This window comes from Cinclus cinclus, chromosome 2 (assembly GCF_963662255.1).
Source record: "Cinclus cinclus chromosome 2, bCinCin1.1, whole genome shotgun sequence".
NCBI lineage: Eukaryota > Metazoa > Chordata > Aves > Passeriformes > Cinclidae > Cinclus > Cinclus cinclus.
In genome coordinates, this window is record NC_085047.1 from 51822037 (window position 1) to 51834538 (window position 12502).

At 33.9% G+C, this 12502-nt stretch overlaps 1 protein-coding gene across 4 annotated transcripts in view; it reads left to right on the forward strand.

Annotated features, from left to right (window-relative positions):
- NBEA (neurobeachin) overlaps nt 1-12502 on the forward strand; it is a 448312-nt gene that overhangs the window by 91828 nt on the left and 343982 nt on the right. For all 4 annotated transcript variants that reach the window (XM_062487643.1, XM_062487641.1, XM_062487644.1 and 1 more), the window contains exons 6-8: nt 3042-3168; nt 7742-7861; nt 10870-11016. In XM_062487643.1, coding sequence (XP_062343627.1) covers nt 3042-3168; nt 7742-7861; nt 10870-11016 — 394 coding nt within the window. The remainder of the gene's footprint in view (nt 1-3041; nt 3169-7741; nt 7862-10869; nt 11017-12502) is intronic.

Genomic DNA, 12502 nt, shown 5'->3' on the forward strand with positions numbered 1-12502 from the left:
TGTGCACATGTAGGTAATTGCTAAGAGAATTTCTTTTCAATATCCTAGAAAACAATTCTAGCCTATGTTACCTTTGGCAAGAAAGAAAATGTCAAGGTTAATATGATATAGTAGTGTGTTGAGGTAAACAGAATATATTTGAGTACTCAGTTTCTTAACTATTATTGTATTAGAATTGTAATTAATTTGGAGGAAAAAAAGTAAAATCTTGGCTAACACACATTTATAAAATCATTGATTCTATTCCAAGGCAAAGAGCTCTGCTAAGAAATGAGCAGTTTTTTCTTTATTTCACTGCTTTCTCACGTTTGTGTGCTGAACTCCAGGAAGTTACACATGTAAGGACAACTCAGTGTTTAAAATTTCAGGAACAGTCTGATTTGACCATAATGGAGATAAAATTAACCCAGTAACCAGGAAGCATAGGAAAGGGGGGAAAAAATGTAAAGATGTAGATCTTTCTTCAAGAGATATGGTTTATTTCAAAGTGCTTTCTAGCTCTTGTCAAAGTAGGATACATTTTACACATTGCTAATAATGTTTTATCAGATAAATGCATGTTGATATTTACAATGGCTGGCTGTTGGTAATTTAAAAAAAATATATTTGACATCTCTAGTCAAATAATGCAGCATCATATATCAAAACATAGTGAATATCTGTATTGTTTTAATATCCTTCAGAATGGAATTCTATTAAATGAAACCATTTTGGGCTGTAAAGATCACTTATATTGCTGAGAAACAGATATGGCATTGTGAGAGTTGCAGTTGCCTTCTAAAAAAATTCCTTGAATGGCATAAGGCCCTAAAGGAGGTAAATCAAACTATCTCACAACACATTCAGTGGCTTTTATTGTAGGGGTTGTATTTTAAGTTTTTTAATGTTCACTTTATTGCACAAAATTCAGCACTGTTGTCATGCAGGTTGTGTATATGGGTAATGTGTATATGAGTGATACTATTCTCCGAGGCTGTTCACTGCTCCTTTCATTAAGGGGTTTGGCTGCCTATGGGGTCATTGTGGAAGCCAGATCACTGGCATGATCCAGGTGAAAAATAGTCTTCAAAAGGTGCAAGGGAATGGCAGTGTTAAAAAGTGTTTTCATGGTTGAGGTCAGTGGTAATGGGCAGCATGTAATATTTCTCTTCATCATTAGGTTACATCTTAGGTTTATTTAGAGAGGACAATTTACATTTATTGAAGGAGCATGTTTTTTTCTTTTTTTGCAAAGAGAGTTCTATGGAAGCCCTTATTAAAGCACTGGCAGGGAATAATGCTCCTTTTCAGCACAGCAGCTTGAGGGGAGAGAGAAAAACTACAATGTAGAGAAGCAGATGAATCAATGAGGAAGACACAGCCTGAATTTGGGAGAAAAAAGTGTGTGTGTGTGTGTATATATATGTATACTATATATACTTCAAGACGGGAAGTGGGAACTTCTGTGCAGTGATTCAGTAGGGTGCAGAAAAATCATCTATAGGTGTTATTACACCTGTTCTGTCTACTCTATTTTTAAGATTATTCTAATTCATTACAACAAAAGTGGTTTTCTAGAATTTTAGATTTTGAATGTCTCTTTTTTACCTCCTTTACAAATGCCCTCATAGGAGATGAGTGTCTAAGCCTTGATCACCTCAGGGTATAGTCACAATACCTATCTCATCAAGAATTTATTTTTCCATCAGGTCATGGTTTATCAACTTTTTTTTTGACAGTGAGCAAAGAGGAAAATCTGATTCTCCCCTTAAATAATTCACACATATTGATATAAGTTTCTGAAGATGGAATAAGTTCCACAAATATGCAAATGTTTCCATATTAAAATGAACATTGTGTATGTGTAGTAGGGTAGACTAAAAAGATAGTATTTCAGCAGCTATTAAGGAAGATGAAATTTGGACTTGGTGTTTGTGTGTACCTTTCATTTCTTAATGTTCCTAGAAAAAATAGTAAAGGTGTTTGAAGAAAATCTTGCAACCAAGAAACCATTTAAAGCGTTGTTATTGCAATAGCATAAAATTATTTTATAAGTTAGCTGCCTGAAGGAGAAAGTATTAATTAGTGGGTGACAGGACTTCGTATAAATGCTCAAAATTAGTAGGTTTTTCTCTTATATTTGCAAAGCTTCATTTCAGAATCCTTAGATGAAATTTACCATCTGAACCTTGTATTTCATCAATTGGTTATTTATTAAAGCAATGTCTGGAAGTTGTATACAGTGTGCTCCGTGTTATTAATAGTAAACTGCTCTTCATTGTACTTGGCTTTTCAGAAGTGATTAAGCAGCATAACTGTAGATATGGACTTGCCTTTTTTAAATTGTTCTGTGAATGTCATTCATGAACTATCACCAGTTACTTTTGCAAAATGTTTTTTAAAGTCCAGAATTGCTCTTTAAAATGCTTTTGATTTCAAATATAAGTGGAGAAATGTATGGCCTTCCTGCATTAACTTTCTTTCTGATATTAATCACAAGAAAGCTCGGAAATCCTTGTTAAACTTACTTTCTTAGAGCTGCAGTCCTTTATCAATTTGACAAATGAAAGTAAATCCACAACTCGGATGATTACAACTTCATATATCATTAGCATAATTTATTCATGTATTGAAAAAAATTATTGTGCATTATAATTATCTTGAATCCAAATATGTATGTCATACCATCTGCATTGTTCTCTGAAACCCCCAAAATTACAAGGCATCTCACAATTGTTCTGTAATTGATATTTCTTCACAACTTTAATCAGATGTGTTATTTTAAATGATGATTAATTAAGAAACTGAGGGTTAAATGTGATAGATATAATATTTACTGTCTTGGATTTTTTAGGGAAAAAAAAGTACTGTTTTTTAAAATGTAGCCTGGAATCAATTACGTGCTGAGGGTGAGTAGCCCCTCAAAAAGAATGGGGAAGAAAATTAGATTCTGGGTATAAATTTATTTTCTTTTTTGTGGCAGTTTAAAGCAGTATTTGGACCTTTTTATTATAAAAGAATTCCCCTTTTCCCAAATTTAGTTCGTAATTCTTTCTTTTCAGTTTCCGCACTAGCAAAGGTGTTGGGTATTCTGCTCATTTTGTTGGCAACTGCTTAATAGTTACATCGTTGAAGTCAAAAGGCAAAGGTTTCCAGCACTGTGTGAAGTACGACTTTCAGCCACGCAAGGTAAGCCAGGTGGTATTTGCAGTAAAGAGTAACACTGAAAATGTGTCAGTGTGCTTCTGGGAGGAGGGCTAAATCCCTTTAGTGCTATAGTGTTAATTGTAATTCCTTGATTATAAGTAACTGCTCTGGTGTTTATGCAAAGTTACAGTTCGGAATCAATTCAAGAAAAATATAGTAATTGATAGTGTAGCACTTCTATAAAGTCAGTTTGTGTTTCAAAACTGCTGCTTAATTGGCTTCAGATAGAGAAGAGTTTTGAGTATTTCTAAAATGGCTGCATTTAATTACTTAGATAAGATCATTCTGTTTCTGAAAATTCTGTACGTGGTAACTTTGCTGCCAAGGCCTTCAAAAATTTTGCTGGCAATGCTAATGTTTCGTTACCTGATACTGTATGATATAAGGTTCTGAACTTTCTTCTGTTTGAGTGTTGTTTTAGGATTTCTCATTTTTCATAGTAAATCTTGATTACATCTCTAGATCATTTTAGTGTTTATTTCTACTCTATGCCTAGTAGTCTTAGGGGAATGATGATTTAGTGGCCTTGAGTGCTGCAGCTAGCTCACTGAAGCATTGGCTTTTCTGTCCATCAGGCATTATGTATTTGTCACTCATATCAGCCTTCTGTACATTTTGCTATGAAACCCATTTCTTTTCTTGGCGGGGGCTTTGAATTTGTATATTGAATTTCAGTGCTTGAATTTTTTTGTTTGTTTTTGGTTTTTTGTTTGTTTTTTTGAGAAACCAATCTCTTTGGGAGGGAATGCCATTGTTCACACATCAACATAATGTTCCACTGTTTCTCTTGGTGTGTATTTGTGGTTCAAAATCATTCTAATTTTGTCATGTAGCTTTGAGGTCACTTGTGGTTTTCTTACAAAAAATTAATGTCCTTCTCTAGCATATCGCTCTGGGTTGTGTAAAGCCTTGTAAACACATATCTGCTGAGTCTACTGGAGTGAATCAATTCTGTTTTTCATGTTTTTACCATTTTACAGCCAGAAAAGTATTTTGATAACAGTTCACTTTTCATTTAAAGTAGCACATCTGAATCTAGGAACAAATGTAATTGTTAACTTTTGTATTATGTTATTGTTAATCACCTTGGGCTCTAACTGATCTTTACTTGCTGATGAGGAAGTAGTCTTTCATATTTTAGCAAGATATGATTTTGGTAGTTTTTAATATAAATGACTAGTTTTCTTCATTCCAACTCTGGAAAATTTTAGCTTTGGCTGTTGCTACTCTAACTAACTAATTCTGAAATTCTAGTACCTGTATATCTCATTGTATGAATGCCAGTTTCAGATCAAAATCAGCTGATCTGCTGAAGTACATAAAAATATAACTCCCATATCAGCTTTACATATCCCAGAGTTCATGCTTCATACAATTTGGGTCATAGGTCAGATTTAGAAAGTATTTTAAATAAATATTCTAGAATATATTTTTGAGTTGTTTAATATATATTTTTCTATCACTAACTTGTGTTCACATGCATGTGTTAAAGTACATAATGCACAGTGGAGAAAATAAAACCTGTCAAATATATTTTCTGGCCCTAACAAGTCAAAATTTATCCTGTTTAATGTGCAAATTGATTTTCTTCATGTTATTCAGATATGACATTGATATCACTGTACAAGATTTGAATGTGTAGATATATATTAAAAAAATGTGTACTCATTTATAAAGCAGCTAACTCTCCTAATGCTAAATTAAGAGTTGTGAGTTTTGCTGTAAATGTACCATTCCCTAGACATTTACTTACAGGCCCAGGCATTTGAGCAATAGATTGTGTCAGAATCATCATCCTCAATAAACTTCTGAATAATGTGGTTTGAGGGTTTTGACAATTTTTTGGTGAATTACAGTAAAGTGATAAATTCAAGTCATCTGGTCAAAAGCTTTATGTAGGCAGATCAGAGTTGCTCAGTTCATGTGAAGAACTTCCTGCTGTGTTATATGACACCATTCACAGTTTAATATGAAATCTTAATCTATAATTTAAGGATATGCCCAGTGGTTACTTTAGGTCTCAATTGGTACATTTTATAATACTGTAAAAGCAAGCATTTATAAAAATATATGGAGAAATTTTGTTATCATATCCCCAAATAGGAAATGTGGGTGTAGTATAATAGCCTGACATCTCAACAGAGCTAAACTAGCTTTGGCAGTGTAATGTTTACTTGGTCTATACTGCTTTTTTGGGACTCCAAATTGGTATTTTTGTGTAAGTAACCCCCAGTGTTTTTGCTCCCTTGAGTTTCAGCCTCAGCATCAATTCTTGCAAAACTGTAACAGGAAAGCAGCGTAGTCAAGAGCAAACAGCTCTTTTTGTGTGTGTATGTTTCTAATGCTGAACACCTTTACTAACTGTAGGAGAGACAGAAGTTCCACACCTTGGAAATACTTAGTGTGTGATGCCTCACCTCTCTGATTGTACTGTCCTATGGAGTAGGAATGTGGCTCAATGACTTAGCAATTGGTGACTAACCTTGACAGGGTTCAGCAGTAAACAGAATCCTTAGTGAAGGGTCTTTTAGTACTACCTAAAGAAGGTCTTGTTACAGCAGAGAGAGGCATGGCCCTTGTGCATTTTTGAGAAAATTATATGGGGAAGGAATCTGTAGGATGAATGTGAAAGAAAATTCTATCGCTGACTTTGAATATTAGGGGGAAAAAAGATTATTTCATCTAAAAGTTGAAGAAAAATTGTGTAGGAGGTCATGCAACTTGGTTTGGTTAATTGTGTAGCAGTAAAATGCTGCCTTCTTAAAAAAAAAAAAGTGTTTATTAGTGCTAGAGAAATTGCCTAAATGCAAAATGCAAAAGACTATGAGCAAATACACCATTAATCACAAAATCCAACAAACTGTTAATAAGCTCCTTGCAATGTACCTGAGCATAGATAAATAGCAATGTACAGACTGCTGTAAGTAAAATGAAGTTCTTCAGGAAGCCCAGGTTGAATCCAAATTGGTATGTTTTCAGAAATGGCTCTAAATCCCTTTGAAAGAGAAATCACAGAAGAGTTAGGTTTTTTGGTTTGGGTTGTGGTTTTTTTTTTGTTTTTCTGGGGGTTTTTGTTTTTTTTTTCTTTAGGTTGACAGTGACTCACAAAAATTACTTTGTTCATGGTTCCTTGGGAAAAAAAAGTTTTCATACATGACTTCAGAAGCCAAAGCTGGAGCAGTAGGTCTTTATTCCAGAATTGCCCAATAAATCTGCTTGCTTTGAAACACAAGAAAAGAGATACTCTGAAGTATTATTGTATGATCAACGGGATTCTCCCACCTTCTGTTAGTTGCATGTTTGAAGGAGGGAAAAATGAAAAAAAAATAGAAATTTAATACCTGGAAAAAAATGTGTAATGTGGTCTCATATCTATAGCTATTACACACCTGTAAAAGAATACCACTCAATTTAATGACTACTGTAATGCTGTCGTCAAAATGTATTTTGCTGCTTGGTGTTTTGTTTGGAATTGTGAGCTTTTTCTGATTTCTAAATCAACATGAGAAAACCACTACCTTTACTTTCTCTGACAGAGAGACAGAATTTTTATTAGAAGGCTCTGTATCTATTTGTTGCAGCTCAGAAAGAGAGTCAACAAGCCTCAAGGGTAGCAGAAGTTCTCTGCATTGGAAAAAAAGGATTTACCTGAACATGGAAATTAAAATATAATAATTGAAAAAGATACCAAGAAAGGGATGATGATGAAAATGTCAATTATTATTCCAAGTTATTAGTGTACAAAATACTATTTTTAAGACAAGCTGACATTTTCACAGAGTCAATTAGATTGGAAGGGGATGTGTTGAGACTGTCTGGTCTCTCCCCCTGTTTGAAAAAGGGACACCTAGATCAAGTTGCTCTGGATTTTGTCGAGTTATGTTTTGAATGTGTCCAACCAAGAAGACTCCAGAGTTGTTCTTGAATTTATTTGTCATGGACATAATGATTCCTGTTAAACAAATTATGGGAAAGACCACCAGAGTAGTATGTGGAAGCACTAAATTGTGGTGCCTTCTCTGATTAATTAATGCATTTTTTTGATGATATGGCAGTTGTTCAAAAATTGGTGGAATGGTAAATAATAGAGGAAAAATATCAAAGCAAGCAATCAGGATGGCATCTTAACCTGGGCTGTAAAATGTTCTATTTTGTTTTCTTCTTTATTTAATAATTTATGGTAGACAGCTGTGATGCAAAGACAGAGGTTGTGTGATATGAATTTGTTATGGCAAGAGCATGTAGCACTGAATTTTCTGTGGTTTTTTTTACAGAATAGTGTTGAAATTAAATTGCTCTGTTGAAATTAAATTTAATGTATGCATTTTTTCCTCTAATCCCATAAAGGAATGCAGGTAGGTACATCATTGCATTTAGGCACAGTTCTATTGACTGGACTTGAAGTCCACTGACTTGAATTTTAATTTTGTGCGTTTTCAAGTTTTCATCTTTTTGTGTAAGTTTGAGATTGGTCACTTGTTTTTTTATGCCATTCATTAACTTTGTTTTATAACACGAACTCTGTTTCTGTGTACTGATTTTTGTGTCTTTCCAGTGGTACATGATAAGCATTGTACACATCTACAACCGGTGGAGAAACAGTGAAATACGCTGTTACGTGAATGGTCAGCTGGTATCCTATGGTGACATGGCCTGGCATGTTAACACCAATGATGTAAGATTTTATTGGTTTTCCTTCCTCATTACTTTTCATTTTAAGGTTAATTTAAAAAGAAAAGAAGTGTCACATTTTTTTTTACTCAAGATTTTTGCAAATTTTCTTGAGAAAATGTCTCTCATTATTACTTATTCATCTACTTAATAAAATGTAATATAGACTTTTTGGATTTTTGTATACATTTGCTCTCTTTTCTCTTTTCATTGGAAAGTTTGAGTGGCTATACTTAATGAAGCAGCAATTATTGCTCTTTCTGGCTCAAAGTTGTGGGAGGCAGAATTATTTTTTGTGCTTTGCCTTCAGCTAAAACTGTGACAGAATTATAGAGGTTCTTGATTCATCAACTTGCTACGCTTTTGTTATTTTTTATTTATAATATCGTTCTCATATCTTTCTGACTGCTATAAGGGATAAAGAAGCCTTAGGGAAATGAACTGTCTTTTGCTAAATTCTAGAGGCAAAATGGGATTTGAAAGGGACAGTTTAAATATTACATGTTAATTAAAGTAGGAGAGCTCTGCCTTCCAAAGGTTCTGATTTCCATTCTTTGGGTTCTCTGGTAGCATTTCTACAATAAAAGGCTAGCCTTTCGGTTTTTGCAGAGCATGGTTTTTCCTTGGTAATATATATATTTTCATGATAGGTGAAATGTGATGATTGAAAAGTCAGATGAGATCTCAGAGGATCTGGTCTGAATTATTTGTTTTATGGTGTGGACCTCTGTATTCCTTAATGACAAATGCTTAGCAAGAGGGAGCTGTTCCTGTAGAAGCTGTAGGAGGAGTTAGAAACTTTACTTGAGCGATGAAAAGCCAACACACCAATAAAATCAGTAGCACTTGTACTGCATTTGAAAAAAAGGCTTATAAATATCAAGATTATTAAGGATAAAGTTTAGTTCTTAAATAACAAGGTCAATAACTTCCAAGAGTTTAATTTTTTAAATTTAAATAAAATAGGAGGTTTTGGGCCAAGGGACTGAGTGAAGTAGATCTCTCAATCACTTCATCTTGGAGTTATTAATAACATACTACCGGACATGTACAAAAACAGGCGAGCAAACTTGGTGTTTGTCAGGTTTGAAACTGTGGAAATAGTTGGAGGAGTTAATAAAACTGTGAGATAGTTGGAGGAAGACCAAATGAGCTATGAGTATTGGGTGCTGATTTCTAAATAAATTAATTAATAACTCAGGTTTACAGCTTGCTTGGGATGTGGAACAGAAGCGGATACAATTACCAGGAAATCAGGAGTTAGCCCTTCCCTCCAATTAAAAATAATGGAAACACCTAGTCAAGAATGAAGTGCCAGAAACGGGAAAGTGTAAACTGGGAAGAATGAAAAAAGACAGAAAAGGAAATTACTAGAGGCTAACAAACCTAGAACTTAACTATAATTAGAACTCAGAATCTGTTGAGAGCTACAGTAACTGTTGTACATTTAAAGCTTACTAGAGGAATCTAGGAAAATACCCTTACAATAGGCAGGAATGTAGTCTTGGAATATTTAAGTATCAGCTAGGACAAAAGTGGCATCAGTAGCTCAGACAAGTTCCTCAACCATTGAAAATGGCAATTGCTCAACATTAATTGATGGAACACGTTCTGACAGTAATGGCACACTGTCTGGAAAGCCTTCAAGGCTAAGCAGGGCTTGAATAAAGTAACTGAAAATTTTTATAGTATTTTGCCATTAGGTTTGTCAGGAGTCAAAGGGGTCTGGTTTACTCGACTTTTGCCCTGTATCCATATCCTGGATATGACTTTATGATTCAATTTTAGTGTAAGGATTTTGCCAGAAGTTTTAAAATTTTGTCAAAATTGCTTAAAAGAATAGAAATTCCAGGGGGGAAAAAACAATTTGTTTTTATTAAATCAAAGGAGGATTAATGAAAGACAAAATCCTGGATACTTCTTCCCTCACCTGTTCTTAAAGCTGAGCTCCAGATCTTTGTCCTTACACCTGAGTCCCCTTTTCCTTGTTAATAGCCTATCCACCTAGACCACTTGCTGTAACAGTTCACCATATTTGATTTCACTCTCTAGACTGACAAAAGTTTTCCTTAAGGTAAAACTCAGCAGTTAAGCCAGATGAGAAAGGAGGTTTTGTAATGCAGATTGTATTGGTTCAGATCAAAAAAGTGATGTCAGATACTTGTTTCTATTCAATAAAATACCTATGACTCAAGGAAGCTGAGAGAATAACCTTTAAAGATCCTTGAACTTCTTCCTGTTGTCCTGTGCTGCATCATGTTTTCTGGTTTCTCAGGTCTTTGTTCTAAACAGATTATTTTTAGAAGCGCCTGAAAAACTTAAGCAAATCCTTGCCAAATAACCACCAAAAAAATTACTTCTTATCTAAAATAATACCACTTGAACAGATGTAGAACAAGAGAAGGGAGGGATAATTTTTGCAAGAAAGAATGGAAAATAACTCCTGGGAGTATAGTGTAAGGTAGAAGGGGATTTAAGGTCAAACCAAATCATTATAGCCTGTGGTCGGAGAGGGAAACTATGCAACACCTGGACATCAGAAAAACCTGTATTTGTTTCTTTGTTTCCTTTTTTCTTCTAGAGGTGTTTAGCTCTATTGGCACAGCTGTGAAAGAAGAAGGCATTTCAGTGTGCTTTTTCATGTATTAGTAGTGGAAGTTCTGAGTACGATTACAAGGAAGTTCAAGTGTGTCATATTCCTAGAAGGCCATAGGGGGGATTATTTTGTATTTGAATTTTGTACTATTATTTTGTACTATTCCAGTTTTCTCTGTTGTATGTCCAATTGTTACATGATCAATTATTAGAAAACAAACCCTAGAAGCCTGTCATATGGACCTCTAAAACAACTAATGCTACAATATTCAAAATCAGGTTGTTCACCACAGGGTAGTACTAATAAAAGGTTGATAATGGTTGGTTTATCTTTTTAATTCCAGCCTCCCTTTCTTTGTGGCTTTAGTAGCTGTGCATTAATATTATTTCATTATTAACTGCCTCTTTCTGATACAGAGCTATGATAAATGTTTTCTTGGATCTTCGGAGACTGCTGATGCAAATAGAGTGTTCTGTGGCCAGCTTGGAGCAGTATATGTATTCACTGAAGCACTCAACCCAGCACAGATTTTTGCAATACATCAGTTAGGACCTGGATATAAGGTAATACTGGATCTTTAGAAGCATAAAACTGGAAAAAGAAAACAACAACTGAGAGATGTAGTTGGGAGATGTGTGAAGCCTATGAATATTCCTCCTAGAATCATGCAGATTTTTTTCATGTGATTTGTTTTCAGCAACATAGGACTATTTTGCCAGGTATCCTAACTAACCCTAATTTTCTGACGTCTTTTTGAAAGATGAAAGTTTTGTTTAAAGCATCGCTGAAAAACATTTGTATGTGAAATTAATTACTTTTGGTCATAATTAGATTAGAGAAATTTTGTATTTGGAGTACTGAATACCAGAGAAATAACTTTCTTCTCTACTCTTTTTGTTTAAAAACCTGACTTAAGGCAGATTAACATTCAGCAAGGCATAATAAACCAATTGTGTTCAAATACATGGTTTCAGACACTCTGTTGAAGTAAAAGTTGATAATTTTGCTTATGCTTTGTCACTGACATTGAGGGGACAAATTTGAGAAATTAATGATTCCTGCATAAACTGGGATCTCTAGTCAGACACGTGTCTTGGAATGGCTGTGTATTGTATTACTTAATAAAGAAAAACAACACAGATACTTCACAGAAATCTGCAGAAACTCCTTAGTGGATAATACTTGAAAATTAATCTAACCCTATGTAAACAATAATGAATTTCAGTTTATACTATCAATTATTCCCAATTTTTCTTTTTTCTAATTTTTGGAATTTGTGGTTTCATCCCAAGTAGACTTTGTTTTTCAGTATATATATCATACACTCTGAAAATAAAAACTTTTAAAAGCCATAAGTAAAAATCATTATTTAGATTATAATAGCATTAATTTCATGTGTTGAAAATGCATACTTTTAATAATTTAATTATAGCTAGCACTTGAATGAGGCAGTTGGAAATATCTTTTATGGTACGCATTTATGTAGTGCAAATAACCACATATATCAGGATTATATGGAGAAGAAGAAGCCTATTGCATATAGTTGTTGGTTAAAATCTGCCATGAAACTAAAAATATTTAGTCAGTTAAAAATAGTCCATCACCTGTGCCAACAATATTGGAATGTCTAATTCCAAACTTCACACAGTATTTTGTTTGGATGAATATTTCTGCAAATATTTTTGTGGTCATACAAAAGAAATTAATTTAGCCTTGTATTTATTAAAAAAAATGTAGTAAACCTTAATGAATTTATTAAATTACTGGATTCCAGTCAGCAGAAGCATAACGAAGTGATACCAAATGGGAATAAGGCTTTCATGTGTTTCAAGAAGTGCAAAATATTATGTAATATTTTTGAGTGTTGAAGGGGTTGATAAAGACATGAGCTCTCATGATAAATGACATTTCTAATAGTTACTGCACTAACCTTTTTACAGTTGTCAAATTACCCTGCTTGATTCAAAGGTGTCCCTTAAACTATAGTTCTGCATACCTGTAGCTGCTTAATGATTTTAAAAAGTCAGCTGTATTTAATATTTTGGGGAA